Source organism: Pogona vitticeps, chromosome 6 (assembly GCF_051106095.1).
Source record: "Pogona vitticeps strain Pit_001003342236 chromosome 6, PviZW2.1, whole genome shotgun sequence".
Lineage (NCBI taxonomy): Eukaryota > Metazoa > Chordata > Lepidosauria > Squamata > Agamidae > Pogona > Pogona vitticeps.
Window position 1 is genome coordinate 108649036 of NC_135788.1, and position 21347 is coordinate 108670382.

General features: G+C 42.5%; 1 protein-coding gene across 1 annotated transcript; it reads left to right on the forward strand.

Annotated features, from left to right (window-relative positions):
• The first annotated feature begins 228 nt into the window (after positions 1-228).
• On the forward strand, positions 229-6638 carry FUT2 (fucosyltransferase 2 (H blood group)). Its single transcript, XM_072976734.2, has 2 exons — positions 229-1801; positions 4542-6638. The coding sequence occupies exon 2, from the start codon at positions 4562-4564 to the stop codon at positions 5654-5656; it is 1095 nt and encodes a 364-aa protein (XP_072832835.2). The 5' UTR covers positions 229-1801; positions 4542-4561; the 3' UTR covers positions 5657-6638.
• The last annotated feature ends 14709 nt before the right edge of the window (positions 6639-21347 follow it).

Here is a 21347-nt window from a genome sequence, read left to right on the forward strand (position 1 = left end):
AAAATACAACTTGAGAAGACAGTGGAATGGATGAGAAGAACTAGAAAGCAAGGTAAGCCTGGAGTGTCTATCTTGGTTGCACAAGTGGGGAATGACAGGTGGTACATATTGATTGATTGATTGATTGATTAACTGATTTCATTTTTATACTGCCCATCTGGCCAAGGCCACTCTGGGAAAAGAGAGATGCAAAATATGCTAGATTTAGAGCATATATATATATTTGGTTAAATGTAGGAGGTTTCTTTGGTGGGGGCCAAGGAATCATACAGTGCAACTGCTACCGCCTGGGAAAAGAGAGATGCAAAATATGCTAGATTTAGAGGGGCTGATTAGGTGTTTAATGATTTCTGCTGGGACAAATTATAAGGAATCCTGATCTATCAGAAAGAGCTGTAGTTGGGTTATGAGAAACTCCTGCCTTCCTTTCTTGGGTCTCGATGAGACCTTCCATCCACCCCAAACTGGGACTCCTAATTCCTCCTGCTGCAGGAGATTGCGGCTCTCCCCTCACGTTTCCCACAGAGGCTCCACACTACATGGTTAATAATGAATTCGCTTTATTCCTCCACATCGGAGTAATATAAGGACCATTTGGCTAAGCTGGGCAAAAGAGCTGTCTAGCCTGCCACCATTTCTTCTGGTGATCAGCCATCGGGCCATCGGCAGAAATTTAAGACAATAGACGCCACCCCTCTCTACCTCCCCGTAACTGGTACTGAGCAACATATTACATCTGCTGAGCACAAAGACTATTGTTAGTGGTCATGACCGAAAGCCATTGGTCGATTTATTCTATGCAGACAATTGCTTTGCCTGTTGTTTGAATCAATTCATAGTGTACCTGTTGATTTAATGGTTGGTTGGTTGTTTTTTGCTTGAATTACGGCAAGGGAAAAAAGGAGGAAAAATCTGCCTTGTAGCTTGTTTCTCTATATATCTTGCTATAAGCCACTTAACTCCCATCAGCGAAGGGCCCTTAACTTTTAGTATAACTCCCAGTCTATTGCGAGAAATGAGATAGGGCAGCAGTAATTGTTGGTGCGCGTTGGTAAAGTACTTAACATTTTATCTCTACTCACGTATACTCTAGCTGTGTTCTTGAAATCAGAGTCAGGACGGAGATTTTTACTGCCAGTGAAAATCTTGGATCGACATCATTTAATATTCCTTTCAACTCTATGATTTAAATAGCTATAATTTATTTAAATTTTTTTGCTGATTTTTAATAGACAAAGCAATTTGTTAACAATTTCATTAAATAAGGAGCAGCAGTGGTAGAATAAACACTAACGTTTCTGGTCCTTATTAAGTTTTGATAATATAGAGAATGAGTGTCTAACAGATCTTTCTAAAGCCTAATAAATCTTTCTCAAGATGTGTGTTCCATACATATAGTGAGGTTTACCCGGAGAGGTCTTCTGGCTCTGGTATGTTATGAAGCGCTGTTGTTATTTCATAAAGGTTTTCATTACTCTGATTATGCCATGCACTCTTAATTCATTTGCAAGTTTCTTCATCAAGGCGTCCAAGTGTACTCAGTGTGATAGAGATGTTCTCATTGTTTCTTCTAGTTTCTCCGGGATGCTGCTATTTCCAAACTTGACATGATGCAGAAAAACCACGGATGATTTTCATGTTTCAGGGTTCCATTACTTTTACTGAATACAGCGAGCAAACCCAACGTTGGCAACATCTCAGCGTCTCGCTTTGTAATTTTCGTCGCCTCCTTGAAGACTTTTTTTCCTTTCCGAAATCATTGGATCAGGTTACAGTTATCAGCAAGTGCCAGCAAATCTATGTATGTGTGTGTGTGTTTTTTAACCCTCTCATTCTCCCCAAAAGGGATCCAAGGCAGCTCCTTTGTGCCAACAACCTCTTTGCACTTTGAAGCTTGTCAGTCAACCAGCTGTTATGCAGATGCTATTTCCTTTGTAGTATAATCTTAGGAAGCTTACTTAAAAAGCAGCCCTGCTTTGATTAAGAAGACATACTCATGAGTCAAACCATGTACCTTGGGCAGGTGGGTGTTATGTGCCATCAAAGCAGAATTGATTTACAGCTACCTGAATTGGGCTTTCAAGGTAAGGGAGATATTTAAGGAGTGGTTTTACCAGTTCCATCCCTGCCCATGATTTTCCATGGCCTAGCACGTATTTGAACTCAGGTCTCCTCAGTCCGCTAGTATCCAAATATGTACATCTGTACAATTCAAGGATGACTCTGATATAAAATTGATACACAAAATGACCCCGCCCAATCTAAAAAGAGACTAGATCAGCACTCACATCTGGTGCATCTCATAAATATGCACTCGGTTTATGCACCCTATGCAACTTACTTCTTAGTGGAAATGGCTCACTTCTGTGGGATGGACTTCTCAGTTGCTGATGGGTGCCATATTTCCCCCCCCCCAATAGCTTCAATAGTAGGGTTGCCTGATTTCATTGCTGTGGCTGGAGTCACAGGGAATTGTCATAGCAGAATGACCGATCCCAGGCCAAGCAGCATTAGAAAAGGAGAATGTGTGAATTATTCATTTTATTTATTTTACAGTGGCACCTCGCTAGACAGTTACCCCGCATGACAGTTTTTTCGCTAGACATTGACTTTTTGTGATCGCTATAGCGATTCGCAAAACAGTGATTCCTATGGATGGAATTTCGCTGGACGATGTTTGGTCCCTGCTTCGCAAACCAATTTTCGCTAGACAACGATTTTGACAGCTCCCTCTGCACTCGCAAAACTGGTGTTTTCGGGATCTAAGCTTCGCCAGACAACTATTTAAACAGCTGATCGGCAGTTCGCAAAGCGGCTTTCCTATGGCCAATCTTCGCTAGACAACGACAATTCTTCCCCATTGGAACGCATTAAACAAGTTTCAACGCATTCCAATGGGGAAATGCTTTTCGCTAGACAATGATTTCGCTAAACAGCAATTTCAGTGGAACGGATTATCATCATCTAGCGAGGCACCACTGTATTTTATTGGATTTCTACCCCGCCCATCTAGACCAAAGTTCTACTCTGGGGGGCAATTTCAGTAGTTCAGGATATAAGGTGTCTTTAAAGTCCAGGCACTCATCCCCAACTGGCACAAATTGTTAGCACACATTTAAGCTTTTTTCCCTCCCAACCTTGCTTGCCTCACCTCCATGACATTACAAGAACCCACCCCTGCCTGTGATAACCTGGTATCATGTTTCGGCCCCTGAAATCTCACAGAACGAGGGGCTGCTAATAATGCTATTTGAAGATGACGGCAGATTGTGTTGCTCTGGTTCTGAGGGCTTCACGACGACACTGCTTGATGAAGTGGAATCATCATGAAGCCAAACGAGGGGAAAGCATTGATTTTTGCACTAATTATGGAGCTGTCTGGCAGGAAATGGCTCCAAGTAGCAACTGGGATTCCAGGAAATACAGCCACTGATCAGCCATGTTATTTTTATTTTTTAACCTGACACGGCCAACTCTTTTACAACTACAATGGTTATTAAATCATGCTGTAGGTGGATGTTTTACTGGCTTATTTTATTCATACTGGGGTTTTTTTCCCGCCCTCTGGAGCTCAGGATGACATACACAGGTGATGCATCAGCAGCTTTTAATCCAGAAACCAACTGGAAAACATTTTGCTGCCTATAGAACAGTAGCAAAGGGAATCCTTACATGACCAAAGGCAAAAGGGATAGTACGTTTGGACAGTCAAAGTATTCTGACACCTGAAGCAGAAAGCATAACAAGTGGCTTAGCAGTAAAAAAATATGAACATAAGATATTAAGTAGCCAACAATTTGCTACCATTTTATGCTCTCAAAAACCTACTGCAAGAGGCAGGCATCTCATTCAAATTAATTAACTAATTATTTTGAAATATCCATACTTTACAAGGGGACCCAATTTGACTTACAACATTAAAACATACAATGCTAAAAAAAAGCAGACCTATTTTTAGGAGCCTCCTTTTAGGCAACCAGTCCCTGAGGAAATGCCTGCCTGAACAGAAGAATCTTGGCCTGCTTGTTGAAGGACAGCAAAGAGGGGTCCAGCCTGGTGTCCTGTGGGAGGGAGTTCCACAGCTTGAGGGCAGCAAGAGAGAAAGCCCTCTCTTATGTCTGCACCAAATGCACCTGTGAGGGTGGCGAGACCAAGAGAAAGGCCTCTTCCGATGATTTTAAAAGTCAGCCAGGCTCAGAAAGGGAGATGCTGTCTTCAGGTTGTTTGGACCCAACGGGAGGGCCGGCTCTGACTGACCAACCCAAGCTTGCTGAACTGAGACAATATTGTTCCCTTGTGGGCTTTGAGACCATACTCTAAATCTAGTACAAGTGCCATTCCCCACAGTTTTGTATCAGTATCAGCTTTCTTTACTCGAGATGCAACCATACACATACCTACCTGGGGAAATTTCCACTGACCGCAGCAAGCATCACTTCTCAGCATACTTGCAAATGTCTGTGCTGTTGCCCTCTGTTCGCTACAAGGGAGGAGGGCGGATCGCTACTTGTCTTTTCATTGCATCTTTGCTCTTCTTCTAGGCACTCCTTCTTGTACAACCATGAATCTCCCAGAAGGACGTACCTTTGAGAAAGCCTCTTGTTTATATGTCTTGTACTTCTTTGGTCTCATCTCTGTTTCCACATTCTTGCACTTGTACGACAAGATTCCCTCCCAATTCCAGAGAGTCAAGTTCAAGAACACATCTGGCGGCTCCTTTATGGAACACACCAGCTTATTGCACAGGACCACTAAGGCAGCTGATCGTGGCATATGGACCGTGAACTCCATTGGACGGTTGGGGAACCAGATGGGAGAATATGCCACCCTCTATGCCTTAGCAAAACTTAATGGACACCAAGCTTTCATCCTTCCAGCCATGCACAAATATCTGTCACCGATATTCCGCATCACGCTGCCTGTCATCCCTGCTGAGGTGGTGTCCAAGATCCGGTGGAGAAACTACGGTGTGCATGACTGGATGTCAGAGGAATATCGCCACATCAAGGGCAAATATGTCCGGTTGACTGGCTACCCTTGTTCTTACACCTTTTACCACCATATCCGCCAGGAGATACTTCGGGAATTCACCTTCCACGACCATATCAAGGAAGAGGCCAATCAATACCTTCGAGGCCTCAGAGGAGAAGGCCGTGAGGTGACATATGTTGGAGTCCACGTCCGGAGAGGGGATTACGTCTGGGTAATGCCCAGGACTTGGAAAGGTGTGGTGGCCGATAGGGGCTACTTGGAGAAAGCCATGAATTACTTCAGAGGGAAATACCAAAATCCCATTTTCGTGGTGACCAGCAATGGGATGCAGTGGTGTAAAGAAAACATTAATGCCTCCAGAGGGGATGTTTACTTTGCTGGGGATGGGCGGGAGTCTTCTCCAGGGAGGGATTTTGCTCTCCTTGCTCATTGCAACCACACCATAATGACCATCGGGACTTTTGGCATCTGGATTGGGTATCTGGTAGGTGGGGAGACTGTCTACTTGGCCAACTACACCCTACCAGATTCTCCCTTCCTCAGGGTCTTCAGGCCTTCAGCAGCCTTCTTACCTGAATGGATTGGGATCCCAGCAGACCTTTCCCCTCTGCTGCCCAAAAAGGAGCCTGCTGAAGCTCATGCCCCAACCGAGGCAGCTGGTTAAGTGCAAACACAGTCTGAGGTCAAACCTGGATTTGCTGACCAGTGGTGAGCATGATCCAAAGATAGGCCATAAAAAGAAGGCAGCTTGTGACATGGATACTGGAAATAGTAGAAAAGTCAGAATGAATGGTTTAAGTAGCCTAGGCCTTCAGATGAAACCCAAAAGTAGCTGCAAGCGTTTACATCAAAGCTAGTTTTCCTGGTCTTGAAGGAAACACTTAGGCAGCCCCCTTATTCCTGAGGTGCCTCATGTGGTTCAGTTGCAAGTTAGAGTATATTCAGATAGACATCTGTCCCCCTGATTGGTGCACTGCTGGCATGGATTGGCCCCCTTTTTTCCCCCAGTGTCCACGTGACAAGTGGCCCACAAGGCAGCCCAACCTGCACCTTTTAAAGCCCCTGTCAAAGCCGCCTACTTTTTTTTGGTGCAGGTTGGTGTGCTCTAGTTTACTCTGTTCCTACTACATGCAATTGAAGGGAACGGACTAAAATCAAGTATTGCAGCTGTCAAAGCTGCCAAGGCTCCTTCCAGTTTGAATTCCCGTATCATGAAGTGGTTAATAAACAAGTCACTTTGGGAGATCAGCAAATTGAACACTTAAGAAAGCAAAGAAAGACACGTCATTCCTTCCAGCAAGTGCACAGCTGGAAAACAAAGTGCAAACAGAGAGGTGTGCATGGATCTCTAGCAGCATGTTAAGAGTCTCTTCTATTTTTACAGGCACACAGAGATCCTGTTTGGGAAGTCTCTTGTTCAGAAACATACACTCTTTCCCTTTTTTTATTTGCTTGGCACCTTTCAAGCAATCCCCATCTCTTCTTCTTTGCGTGTGTGTGTTTGCGCACACACGCACGCACGAGCATGTGTGTGTGTGTGTGTGTGTGTGTGTGTGTGTGTGTGTGTGTGTGTACAATACAAGGTGCAAAAGGGGAGGATCCCTTTCTTTTGTTTCCATTGGTGAGATCAGGATGGGTGGCTGGCAAATTGCTCACCCCGTTTTCTGCATGTCCCTGCTCCTTTCTCTCTGCTTTCCCTCCCCCTCCCCAAAATTGGTGTAGCCAAACAGGAACACAAAAGGCAGATGTGTGCATGGTTTTGACTGGCTGTTCTCCCCCCTTGCACTCCCATGTGTAGCTTGCCCCTCTCTCTCTTTATGCTATTTGGACATGAGGATCAGACTAAATTGCATATTGTTTCCCTCTATCAACTGAACCAGCCCTACTTAGACCACATCAGCCTACACCAAAAGGGCCAGTCTGGATATGTCCTGACCCCAGTACTGGCAATGGGATAAGCTTCCCCTACTGTCTCACTGGATTAGCAAGAGCAAGGCTGGCTGCATAACGCCTTTAAAATTTATTTGCCAATCTTGCTAGCTTTTATATTGTGTGTGTGAATGTGTGTATATGTGCACACGTGCACCATTTATTTATGTATTTATTTAATGGCTGTATATTTCATTGTAAAGATGAAAATCTCAGGGTTGTACCTCACAAAAACAGCATAGTTCAGTTACAAAACAATTCCACAAAGTGAAACTAACCAGAAGACAAAGACCCAGAGCCCAACAGGTTGGAGTCAAGGCATGGTGGTTGTATCCTGTCAACGTTCAGAAGCCATAGGTTAGAATAGGTAGCTGTTCACTGGTGTCATTGATGGGAAGGTCAATCCATGTTAAGGAATGATGGGGAGAAAGTATGGCAACTGTGAAGAAAACGATCTGTTAACATATAGAGAGAAATATCTCATTACAACTTCATGGGGTGTCAGGAACAAGAAAAATATATTAATTCTCCAGAATTAGTCAAATACTAATTTTATTCTCTTGAGAGAATGAAAACGATAAAAGTTCTTGCGATTCCTTTATTAGTAACGCATTGCGTCGTGCTGTATGTTTCCCCAGAATTGTTGCCTCATCTGGCAGATTTATATGCACATGCTTAGGCATAAAATGCCAAAAGTGCAGACAGGAATAATTACCTCAGCAGTGTTTGGTCAGAAACCATTGCTGGATGATAACAGAGATATCACAGGTATCCTGCTAAACTCCAGAAATCACATGTTGCAGTAGGTCCCTGTTCATTGGTGTAACGAGTGTGGTCCACAGGATTTATAAGCTGATTATGAACACACGTGAGAGTCCCCTCTGTTAGAGGATTTTTCTCTGTTTCCTCACCACACTCACACCCTAATTGCCATTTGGATTGCCTAGCTGACTTGGTTCCTTCCACAGGAATGTCATGCAGCCTTTCACCCCAGTGGATTAGGATCATAACTGGATCTTCACTTCCTCCACAGAGGATCAAGGGAACCACTTCATTTACAGTTGATCGGGCTACAAGGTGTTGTTTGGACAGAAGAAGCATGCCAAATGGCACATTGCTCCTCCCCACAACTTCAACCAATTCTTTATAGCCCAATTCACTCCACACCCAGACCAGCCGGACTGGACAGGCTTTTAGTAAACCTAGTCAGCATAGCCAGATGCCTTGAATAACGTGGGAGAATGAAAAGAGAGGCAACAGTGACAGCAGTAGCGGCAGTAGCAAGACCAAGGGCCAAACTATACATTACGGATAGCCCAACTTTAGAAGCTGAAATAAGCTAAAGCTTCAGAAACATGATTGATACACACCATCTTGATTCAGCAGTCATAGTGAAAAGCAAAGCCAGCATTTAGATTGTTGTTGTTTAGTCGTTATGTCATGTCCAACTCTTCGTGACCCCATGGACCAGAGCATGCCAGGCCCTCCTATCTTCCACTGCCTCACGGAGTTGGGTCAAATTCATATTGGCAGCTTCGATGACACTGTCCAACCATCTCCTCCTCTGTCGTCCCCTTCTCCTCTTGCCCTCACACTTTCCCAACATCAGGGGCTTTTCCAGGGAGTCCTCTCTTCTCATGAGATGGCCAAAGTATTGGAGCCTCAGCTTCAGGATCTGTCCTTCCAGTGAGCACTCAGGGTTGATTTCCTTCAGAATGGATAGGTTTGTTCTCCTTGCAGTTCAGGGGACTCTCAATTCTTCTGAGGTCAGCCTTCTTTATGATCCAGCTTTCACTTCCATACATCGCTACTAGAAAAACCATAGCTTTGACTATGCGGACCTTTGTCAGCAGGGTGATGTCTCTGCTTTTTAAGATGCTGCCTAGGTTTGTCATCGCTTTCCTCCTAAGAAACAGACGTCTTTTAATTTGGTAGCTGCTGTCACCATCTGCAGTGATCATGGAGCCCAAGGTTTGGGGGTTTTTTTGTTTTTTTGTTTTTGTTTTGTTTTTGATGTTGAGCTTCAGACTATTTTTGGCCCTCTCCTCTTTCACCCTCATTAAGAGGTTTGTTAATTCCTCCTCATTTTCTGCCATCAGAGTGGTATCATCTGCATATCGGAGGTTGTTAATATTTCTTCTGGCAATCTTAATTCTGGTTTGGGATTCCTCCAGTCCAGCCTTTCGCATGATGTATTCTGCATATAAGTTAAATAAGCAGGTAGACAATATACAGCCTTGTTGTACTCCTTTCCCAATTTTGAACCAATCAGTTGTTTCATATCCAGTTCTAACTGTTGCTTCCTGTCCCATATATAGATTTCTCAGGAGACAGATAAGGTGCTCAGGCACTCCCATTTCTTTAAGAACTTGCCATAGTTTGTTGTGGTCGACACATTCAAGGCTTTTTCGTAGTCAATGAAGCAGAAGTAGATGTTTTTCTAATATACATTTAGGTGCAGGAGAGCAATCACAAAACAAGCTAATTTGGCAAAATGTGGGAAGTGTGAAAAATGCCTGCTGTAACAATCACAAATCTTTCTGCCTTTTAAGGAACTGCCACTTCTAATGACTGGTATAATGTATAATTTGGCCCTTCAGCCAAATTATACATTATACCAGTTTCAAATATCTTTTTTTTTCCAAGAAAGAGGAAAATAAGTCTTTAAAAAGAGTTGAAGCTGTTGCTGGACTACAGTTTCCGGTGCAAAACCTGAGACTAACATGCCTGCCCTTGTAATGGCACAGGGCGCGAGTTCTTCTTATGTCACTGTCATAAGCCCTGCTGGAACAATATAAAAAGACAGTGTGGCTCTCCTGCACAACCTTCTAAATAAATATTATGTGTGCAACATCTACAGACACCTTTGCACTGGTCCAGTGCCCATAGAGTGTAAGGTGGAGACGGTTCTCCACTATTAAAGCACATCTTTCGTCTCTTGTAAAATTCCAGAGTCTAATCAAAGCAAATGCAGTAAAAGCAAATGTGACATCTCACACCCTCAAAGCTCAGTTTGGGGGTGAGCCGCCTGGAGCTTGATAAATGAGTTTTCAGTGGATTGGAGTATGAGTGTAAGGTAATTACAAAAAGGTTGTGATAAGAGTGGAGAGCTGGCAAGGTATCTTACATGGAACAATGCTAACATGGCAAGTGTGCCAGGATTCCTATTTATAGATAAGTAGAGAGATTTTAATTCAGAGCAGATCTTTTGCTAGAAGGCAGGGAAAGATTGTAACAGGCCCAATTTAAGTCTCTTATCCACAAAGTTTAGACAACACAAACCTACGCATATATACATGGAAAAAAGGCCTGCCTTTGATTCCAAAAACATCTGCATGCTCAGCCTAGACTGGGTGAAAATAGAGTAGAACCACAAATCCATGTTGGATCAGTTCCAAGCCCACTCCACCCACCCTGGATGGTGAAAAATGCCAATTATGGCAAATACTTTACATAGCATGGTCTCTGGGTCCCTCCAGTGGCCAGTTCTGGCAACGTCATCTTTAGAAATACATATTTCTTGGATTTTAATACAGAGTTTTAAAATTTTTCAGATCATGGATAAGTGAATCTGCAGATACTGATCCCTCTGATATAGGGGTCCTACTATAAACAAAGTGTCAGAAATAGTGCAGCATCATTAGGGAATTTTTTTAAAAAAAACCAAAATGAAACAAAAAGCTACAATAAAAAGGGGAGTTTGTGAACAAGAGAGAAATAACAGACACACCACCAAGGTGTACAGTGGTTTTGGAAGGCTGTAGAACACAATGAGAAGCAACGAAGGCAGAATAAGGGTTAATACTAGTTAGACTGACAAAAGCCTAGAAAGGATGTCTTCCAGAGACTTCAGAACTTGTATGTTTATTTCATGAAACTGCTTGTTTCGCCATTCTGAAGAAAATCAACCCTGAGTGATCACTGGAAGGACAGATCCTGAAGCTGAGGCTCCAATACTTTGGCTATTTCATGAGAAGAGAAGACTCCCTGGAAAAGACCCTGATGTTAGGAAAGTGTGAAGGCAAGAGGAGAAGGGGACGACCGAGGATGAGATGGTTGGACAGTGTCATCAAAGCTGCCAACATGAATTTGACTGGCCTGACCAGCATAGCCGGGAAGGAATCGGTCTTTGACCTCCAATAGCCACCATTGGTCAAGCCATCCATCAGGGCAGACTGCCCATGAACTGCCCAAGTCATCTCAGTCCAGAAATCCAGGCAGGAGAGGGTTGGGGAAGGAAGCAATGCCCAAAGAGAAGAAGTCCCCAGGTTGAGGGTGGGAATCAGATGAGGAGGTGGAACTAAGATGCATTGAGATAGAAGATTCGTTGCCCAAGAAGGAGGTGGGAGGAGAGCAGTCCATCAACCCAGGAGTGGTTCAGGCTCAACTTGGACTCTAGCCTGCTGACCTTTGTCTACTGGGGGACCTCCCTCAGTGTCCAAAGGACCGACCCCACCTGACTGGGAGTTGCTTGAGGACAGGGGTGCTTGCAAGAGCCAGCTAGACAGATCCTCACTGACCTGTGAGCTGCATAACTCATTCCAACACAGAAATGACCCTGATGATGGAGATAAGTCCATTAAGCACCATACTAGTTCCTTCCCTGAAATACAGACTAACAGGACTGCACTAATAAAAATTTTGTAATATGGTTGGAATGCACTGCAAATTTACTGTTTGTTGAGGCTGACACTATAAAAGCTTGTTGACACTATAAACGCCTTTATTTCAGCTCTTCTGCACGATAGATCATTGTGGCCATCACCCTGCTTTGGCTCATGTAGGAGGTTCTTTGCAAAGAGCAATGGGAGCTGTTGGGAGGCGGAGCCAGAGAAACCAGAATTGAGGGGTGAGTCAGAGAAGAGACATTGAGTGAGTCAGTCAGTCAGATAGAGTTTTGAGAGGAGAGAAAGGTTTGAAGATAGTTTGGGTTTGAGGCAGAGAGAGAATTTAAGGAGTGAATAGTCACTATAGTGTTATCTATATTAGTTAAGATAGAAGAGGTGAAAGGAAAATACTGAAGTTTTGTGTAACTTTAAGAATGTGCTTAAGAACTATTCCTGAAACAACTTGTAACCAATAAACCTGTTTTTATTTCAAAGTTAAGTACCTGTACCGAATGGATCTCAGTTTTTCATAGTAAATATAGTTAGTAAAGAGATCAACTGGTGGCAGCATGATAAAGGACGTGTTGGGATACTCGCGTGAGCAATTTCTTTGGTGAAACAAGCAGGGGCCATGGGGTAAACGTCACAGTCATATGCTATATAGGGAGAAGGTAAAATAAATGTTGCAGCACTTCGTTGCAACAGAAGTCAAGATGCAAGAGGGGGTTTCAATGTGAACACATTTTAGGTGAGGATGGGGAATCGATCTGTGTTCTGAAATTCTGTGCTTTGGGGGCATAGATACTTTCAATCCTAACTTTTTGCTTTAAATTGAAGTATTCCCCACCCCATCTCCAGGTCTCTTGAGAATGTGGTTTCCATCCAGCAGCAAAAGGTGATATTTGAGAAGTAATGGTCAAAACACCCATAACTTAGAAATTCTGTCAAGGGATTTGCTACACATTTAGGCTCTGGTCTGCTTCACTGATGGAAGGAACTCATAAAAGTGAATGATTAACTCAGACTCCAAATAGAGTAGTCCTAGAATGAGCTGGAATTTTTAGCATGTACTGAAACAGCGACGTCTACATTGGCTTGGGCATGTTGTGAGAATGGCTGATGGTCGGATTCCAAAGATCTCCTGTATGGAGAATTAGTGCAGGGAAAGCGCCCCAGAGGGAGACCACAGGTATGATACAAGGACATCTGCAAGCCGGATCTGAAGGCCTTAGGAATAGACCTCAACAGATGGGAAACTCTGACATCTGAGCGTTCAGCCTGGAGGCAGGCGGTGCATCACGGCCTCTCCCAATTTGAAGAGACCCTTGTCCAGCAGGCCGAAGCAAAAAGGCAGTCACGAAAGCAGCAAAATCAGGGAGCTGGACAGGGTACAGACTGTATTTGTCTTCAGTGTGGAAGGGATTGTCACTCTCAAATTGGCCTTCTTAGCCACACTAGACGCTGTTCCAAGTCTTCCATACAGAGCACAATACCATAGTCTCTCGAAACTGGATGCCTAATCTAACTCAGACCATAGCTTGCCCCGAGGTTAGTATCATCTCTTCCGTAAATTCTATCTATTCTTTAAGTTCTACAACATGAGGGAAAGATAAGTGGAAAATTCTGAGTCAAGGACTTACAGATGCAACGTATTTTGGGGAGGTGGCGGTGGGACTTGGAAACGCAGTCATTGTTTGGCAAACATCCTGTTTAAAACTTCCTGTTTATGTTCTCTCTAGGTAAAATATTCACATTTGTTACTCAGTTATGCAAATAGAGTTGCACTATCATCCAGCGAACTGATGGTAACTGTGATAGGGGAAAGCTTATCTTGCACATGCTAACTTTTGTGGTTTAAATGGATGCAGCTGCTCCTTCTGCCAGTATGGGAAAGTTTCCATGTTGAACATTGCCTTGTTTTTCCTTCCTCATTTATTTCTTCAAATGCATGTAGATATTTTTTTCCCTAGGAAATGCAACAAACGTTTGTTTTCGAACTCCCAGCTAGCAACGACTGGATCGACCCCATCTGCAGAGATCCCTCCATCAGTAAACACCTTCATCATCATGATCCTAGAATTGCAGAGCTGGAAAGGGACTCTATGGATCATGAATCCAGCCTTTTTCAAGTAGACACAGTGGGGAATCGAACTCCCAACCTCTGGCTCCACAGCCAGAGACATAAACCTCTGAGCTATCCAGTTATTTATAAGCATGCACATATTATAAGGAGGGTTCTCTACTAAAGATTATCTCTTGTACCAGATCGAGCACTGAACTGAGGAGAAACTCTTCATAAAGTTTTCAGGGTAGAAATCACCAAGATTTAAACCCAACAGTGTTGTATTTTGAGATAATCGATGTGGGGTATGTATCCTAGTTTCTCCTAGTGGATGGTAGCATAAGATTTTGCACCTTGACTTGTGGCCCAAAGAATACATGCTCTGAACCATCCTAGAATGTGTGGCTTTCTGCAGTTCAGATGTCATTTTTGCATGCCAGAACTGAAGAGACAAGAAAATCAATCACACATTGTGCTCCCCAGAAATCCACATTTAGATGTTCTATCATACCATACACTGCCATCCTCTTTGCCATCATTGGTGAGAACGAAACAATGACATTTCCTTCTTTGGCCACTCCTGGCTTCTTCTGCTGTCCATTTCCACTGTTTTTCTTGCCATTCATGCAAGCTCAAGAGGGGTGCCTCACCTCCTGTTGCTTGCTGGTGGCCCGATCCAACCTTTTAGGCAGACACAGACAGACAGAGAGAGAGAGAGAGAGAGAGAGAGAGAGAGAGAGAGAGAGAGACGCACACACAGAGACACGCACGCACGCATGCACGCACACACACACAATTATAACAAGGGAACAAAACAACATTGTTTTATATTTTAATGTTATGTTCCAGTGTGGTTCCCCTTCTACAGAACCTCTCCGTGCCAGCTTTTGAGCAAAAGAAGGTAGTACTATCACGGGAAGGATGAATGTTTGAGCTATCTGGGGGGTCCACTATGAGTGCTGTGTATTACAAGTAGGTGTGTGTGTCAAAAGACAGAGGGAGATAGAGGGAGAGAACAGCTCACAACAGTCATGGCTAGTACTGCAAGTAAGAAAGGGAAGCTGAATTGGATTCAGTGTCAAACATGTGCTACAAAAAAAAAAGGACCCCAAACTCATTTGTGTTAATTTCTGGTGGATGTCTTTCAAGCCCCAAATACAGCACTCATTCTCACACAGAATCCCTCGTGCTCCGCTGCCTTGCACATAGATGTTCTACACTTTTTAGACCTTGAGCATACAAGTTTCTGACCGGATTTACCATTTCCAAGGAATCACCATAATCTTTTTTTTTTTTTTTTTTTGCTGCTCACGTTGGGCGAAGAAGGGATTGAACGCATGCTGCCCACCAACCACTGCAAAATCCTTTAACATCCCATCTGGTTTCTGTAGGCACATCTCATGATCTATTTGGGGTAAGAAGATACGGTAACACCAGTGTTCCACATGACGAATCATTCTATTTTCATATCTCTGTAGCAGGGAAAGGCAAAAAAGTGGCCTCCAGAAGTTTAGGACTACAATTCCCATCAAGCCAACATGCACGGGTGGTTGACAGGGGTTTTGGAACTCATAGGACGGCAGATTGTCTATCTCTGCTACCCAGTTCCTGGATTCCACTCCACAGCCCAGATGTAACTATTTTCCTTCTCCAGATGAGCTCTCCCAGGTCCTGAAGCTGATAACTCTGGTTATCCAGGTCTTTCTTCTTTATTCATTTACTCATGTCAGAGCATTGCACAATTTAAAATGTATGGCCATATATGAAATGCAGGTAAAATGCAGGTCAAATTTAAAAAAAACAAATAAAAAGTTGAGATAATTAAACCAATTTTTATGAGAAGCAGGCTACTTCAATAGTGTTATCTGGGCCATTTGCTAGATTTTCTTTTGTACACATGGCGGGGCATACATTGCATGCACATAACTGCTGCATTGATTGAATTTCTCTGCAGTCACAGAATATTTGTCCTGTATCCAAGTAGCTCCATTTTTAATTCTTCTTTGATCTTCTTACTTCACTTCCAAGTCTATGTGACTTCCAGATGGTCCAGCTAGAGTCTTGTCCTGGTGAGAGACACTCTTCCAAGTTCATCCATTTGGCATGATGTGTTGTTCTTGCTCGCCATAGCCTAGCCTCTTCTGGTTTAATATTTGTAGCTTAAGAGGTGTGCAGGAAACATTTCCTCAATTTCAGCCATCGTGTAGGGAGCTGGGGTCCACAGAGTGGATGGGTCTGACCCTGTATCACCTTATTCCGTTCATTATTTGCTACCAACTTTCAACATATTTCTAGAGATCTCTGTCTCCAAATGTTGATAGACTACAATTCCTACCATCTCCAACCATTGACCATGATGGTTAAGGTGAATTTGTTCTCCAACAAGAGCTTGAGATTCACTCTAAGCTAGTTCCTTCAAAACAATCCCTTCAAGTGCTTTCCTGAACTTGGGATTACTCTTGGTGTTTCATCACGTACATACACATAACCAATTTTAAATTGCTTCTGGTTGTTTTATCTGGATTTGCTCAAGAGGTTTAACATGCTTTTCTTCCGGGTTGTAATATTATATAGCCTGTTTTTGTCTTTGTTCTTAAATTATATTTTATTGTGTCAAATGTTTTGTTGCAATAGAGGGTAGAGGCTTTCATGGGATGAAGGTTTTTACCTTTAAATACTGCATACAAAACATTTTAATAAATTCTTCTTCTTCATCATCATCATACATCTGGAGCCCTCTAGTGGCTATCTGTAGAATTAGGTTCAAGCTGCAAAAGAGCTGGGATATTGGATGCCAAGCATGGCAGTTGTATTCCAAGAAGTAACTACATTTTGCAAATACTTTCCTATTGAAAAATAATATGGCAAGGTACTTCACAGTCTAAGAGTATAGAATGTTGAAAATCTGAATAATAATTTTGCAAAATACATCACAATTCACCTTCCCCTTCTCATCCATTATTGTTTTCCTTTACTTTCGAGTAACACATGCAGGAATTAACTCATCTCCAATCACAGTTTCTCATGCCAATAGTTTAAAACCATACGCAACTAGAGATGAGATCATTCTTGCATGCAAAATTATTGATCACATTTTTTATGTTCTGTACTCTTGACTACAAAGAACCTTTCCATTTTATTTTTCTTTAGCAAGGTTTTTGAGAAATGTAGCTTTAAATGAGAAAGGGGCTTCATGGCAAATCATAAAAGAATCTGCAGAGCGGGGACCAGAGGAAGGAAAGAAATAAGGGGGGCTATGGGCTGGAATGTGACTCGCATTAGATCCAGTATGAACTGGTGAAATCCTGAATTGATCCACAGCCCCTCTGGGCACTGATTGCAATTTCAGACATAATACAGGCTGTGAATCAAATCACAGCAAAGTGCAGTTGCAGCATCTGACTAAGACTTGTATGCTAAGAGTAAGAAAAGGAAGACATGGAATCAGTCACAGAAGCATGTTGAATTTCGTAATAAAAATGGGTTATTAGGAATGCTGAAGAATCGGGAAGGGCAAAGATACTTTTTGGAATACAACTCTCAGAATCCCTCAGCCAACAGAACCACTACTTGCTACTTGACATACTAACCTAATCAGAGATAGCTTCATGGCTAGAGAATGTGATCTGGGGGATTCTGGGAGATGTAGTTCAAAAAAGTGAAGAATGCAGCTTGACTTGCCTTTTTAAATAAATTGATCTCATTTGCCTTTGGCAGACTCCCTTGTAATGTTGAATGCCGCTCTCCTTTGAGCTATGCAACATTTGTAACGCGAAAATGCATCAATGTTCATATGGGGAGGGGAGAAATCTTATGAAATTATATATTTTAGGGGGAAATGTGTACAATTTGAATGTCAATTTTTGTTCAACTTTTTTTTAAAAAAATCATGGAGCATATCAGACAGATGATCCTGTGAGGATTTTGACATGGACCAGACACATACTGATGTACTCATCCTTAATTGGGATGCTGGTTTATACAAAAAGGTCCTCATAAATCCAATCCCTTGAAACAGGGGAACATACCCTTCTAAGTCAAAACTTATTTCTCAAATAGGAATATAGAGATTGCACCAAGATACACCACAATGACATAATTGTAGGGCATAAAACAAACTATGATTTTATCATGAAGTTTTGATGGAAGAAAATGTTGCATATTATCCATCAGAACCACATTAGTGATTAGATCAATGGCTAAACCAAGACTTGGGGTGCAATCCTGATTAGCCAGGAGACTGGAGAGATTTCTTGATGACACCATGGGAGCAGGAACAGGCATCCCAGATCACAGGCATAGCCTTTGGTTAGAAATGTAAGCCATTTCGCCTTTCTTGCAGGCCATGATGATGAAATAGGTGAGGATAAAACAGATACCACCACCACTGCAGGAGCATACTGGATACCTTACAGTTGTGGACAGATATATATTGGAACCACAAAATGCAGCATTCACACCAGAATCAAAGAACATGAGAGACATTGTAGACTAAAACAACTGGAAAAATCTGCAGTAGTTCAACATGCCCTAAAACAAACTGGACATGAAATTCTATTTCAAAATATCGAAATACTGGACAGCACCAGCAATCGTTGTGTTAGACTGCACAGGGAAGCCATTGAAATCTGTAAACATCAGCATAGCTTCAACAAAAAAGAGGAAAGTCTGAAACTGAACAAGGCCTGGCTTCCAGCGCTGGAAAATACAGCCTGCAGAAGGTCAACAAACTCTACCCAGCCACAAGGACCAGGGATCATTGCACAAAACAGACCAGCTAAAGACACCCATCAACCACAGTGACAGATAATCTCTCCCACCTATCACAACAAAAACATGCTGATCACTCTATCTCCTGAAAAGGGCAAAAGCTGTTCCCACAGCTATAAATACTCAACTATCCAACAAACAGCAACAGAGCATGGACAGAGTTCCTACTCCAGTCCTCTGAAGATGCCAGCCACAGAGACTGGCAAAACGTCAAGAAGAACAAGCTTCAGAACACGGCCAAAGAAACCGAAAAACCCACAACAACCATCAGATCCCGGCCATGAAAGCCTTCAAGAATACAGATCAGGAGTTAGTTATTTAGTTTTATACTTGGTCTTTCTCCCTTTGGAAGGACCCAATTTGGCTTACAGAGAATTTTAGAACACAAGTATTAAAACTGTTAAAAATACAATATTAAAAATAGTTAAACAAATTAAAAGGTAATGAATACAGTGGCTAACCACACTCCCAACCTCTGGCTCCGTAGCCAAAGACCCAATTCACGGTGCTGAATTCCAATTAGCTGAAATGACGAGAACACCAATATATTCCACCTGAAACCAGAAGCTCTAATGCTTTACTGGGCTCTAAGAACAAATAAGGCTTTTTGATTAATGCATAGATACAGCTATCCTTCTCGCTGTGTTCAGAGCTGACATTATTAATGGAAAATGCATCCTTTTTCATGGCAATCTTCATGGGCCACTCTGCTGTTAGATTGTCATCCTTAAGAAGATAAAACTTTGTGGGTCCATTCTTCGTTTTACTATGGATGTAGACTTTGGTCCCAAGAGCAAACAGCATACTGGGGCTGATACTAATGAGAGGTGGTTTTAATTTGACATCTGAAAACAAAAAGAAGAAGTGAGATTCCTAGCACAAAATACATTGTGCTTGAATTTAATCTCATTACATGATCTTTCACTAGAAGAACGTCTTTCTCTGCTATTATATATTGGTCTCTGAACTTGTAAAGAAGTCAAGTGCAAAATGACATGCTTGTCTGCTGAATTTTTCAGCAGGTCAGATGAAGAGGAAGTTTCAGTGTTCAACATGATTTCCCATATCTGGTAGAACTCAAGTGAAAGCATTTTAATTCAATAAAATTATGCCCCTTTATCCATTTTTCAGTTTTCTGTATATTGCACAGTTACATGCAATATGACCAGCTACTTCATCATTTGGCTTCTACTGGCATTATCCAGTAGAAGGGGAAGACAGAGGAGAAGGGGACGACAGAGAATGAGATGGTTGGACAGTGTCATCGAAGCAACCAACATGAATTTGACCCAACTCCGGGAGGCAGTGGAAGACAGGAGGGCCTGGCGTGCTCTGGTCCATGGGGTCATGAAGAGTCCGACACAACTAAACGACTAAATAACGATGGCATTATCCACACAGTGCAGAAACTATTTAAGCAAGCACAGCCTTATTCTATTTTCAATGACTTCTGAATATAATAGCACAGTTTGAGGTTTCCCATCTTTGCACAGTATCACAGCAGTTCAAAACCCTGCAGAAGTTGCACCTCTGTGGCTGATGCTTCTAATGCCTTAGGTGGGTTCATTGTCACCAGAAGCTTTTATTCCCTTTACCCAGTAGAATCTGTGTTGTTTTCCTCTTCCAGATTATTTGGCTACCTATAACAAGTTCTGAAAGGTACCCATGTAATGCAATCCAAAGTAGACAAAAGCAGCAGGTAGAAAACATGTGAAAAAGTATTGCTAAAGCAGTGAACCAGAGTGGGAGGTTCTGTATTGGGTTTCTCACCTAATACTAGCAGCGTTGCATTCATGGAGCTCTTTGGGGAGACAAGAGACCCCGGCAGAGGTTTATAGCTGCAGCTGTAGTTGTCTCCATCCTCCTAAGTTATGTTTTTGATGGAGAACTTTGCTACGCTCACTGACACTTCCATAGATTGGCATTTCGCTCATACAGCTCCTGCTATATGAAGATAGACTGTTCTGACCTTCTTAAACCCTGCACTCAACAGCGACATTGCTTTTCAGAGATGTGTTCTTGCCAGATTGCAGGGAGATATTAGGTCTGAGTCGGTTGCTGTCTATGAATATAAGAAAAAGACAAACTTAGCTGTGGTGAAGGAAGCTGCCCGGACAACAGAGATATTTCAAATTGTTCTCAATAGAGGTCTATATGGTTGCCACAAGGTCCAAATTTCATAGGTCCCTACTTCACAAGATTGCTACAAATAGGAGCCATTTAACAGCACATAACAACAATAAAGGTTTTAAAAGTGTCTTCTGTCTCAGTCCTAAAGTCTGGCAGTCAAAAAGAAGGAAAAATCGGGAAAAAGCTGCATGGCCGTGGAAATAATACAAATGCAGGTGATTCCTTTAATTGACTATGAGCAATATAAATAAAAACTAAAAACAAACAGCGAGCTTTGGATGATGAATCATCTTCTTCAAGGCTGTGCATCAAGTTCATGTGCACAGTTCCCATTTATATGCCGTTATTAATGCCCCAGATTCACTTGGTTGATGGTGCAGAAGGCAGGTTCGCTTCTCAGAAGGAAATAGCTGCAGCATGCATGTTGATTTCAAGCTCTCCTCAGCTAGCAGTTTGGAATTTATGGCACAGTCATCAAGAAGATGATTTATCATTCAAAGCTCGCAGTTTGTTTTTTTGTTTTATATTGAAATGAAGAGGACCTAAGATAGTCATGAGTTTCCCCTTGACCTGAATGGGTCTACTCCAAGCAAACTGACTTCGGACCTATTCCACAGAAATTTACAGGGTATGATTTGTGGCAGAATTCACCTCCCACTACAACAAATGCTACAATGCAACTTATCTGTCTTCTGACCGGCATGGTCTGCATACTTTTGTTCCACATTAGAATAAGACTGCAGTGTAAGGCATATCAAGCAAGTCCCTAACTATGTTGATCTAGGGAGCAGTGAATTAAGAGTCCTCACCTAATATCTGGAGGAGCATACTGTTGCCCTTGTTTGAAATGAAAAACT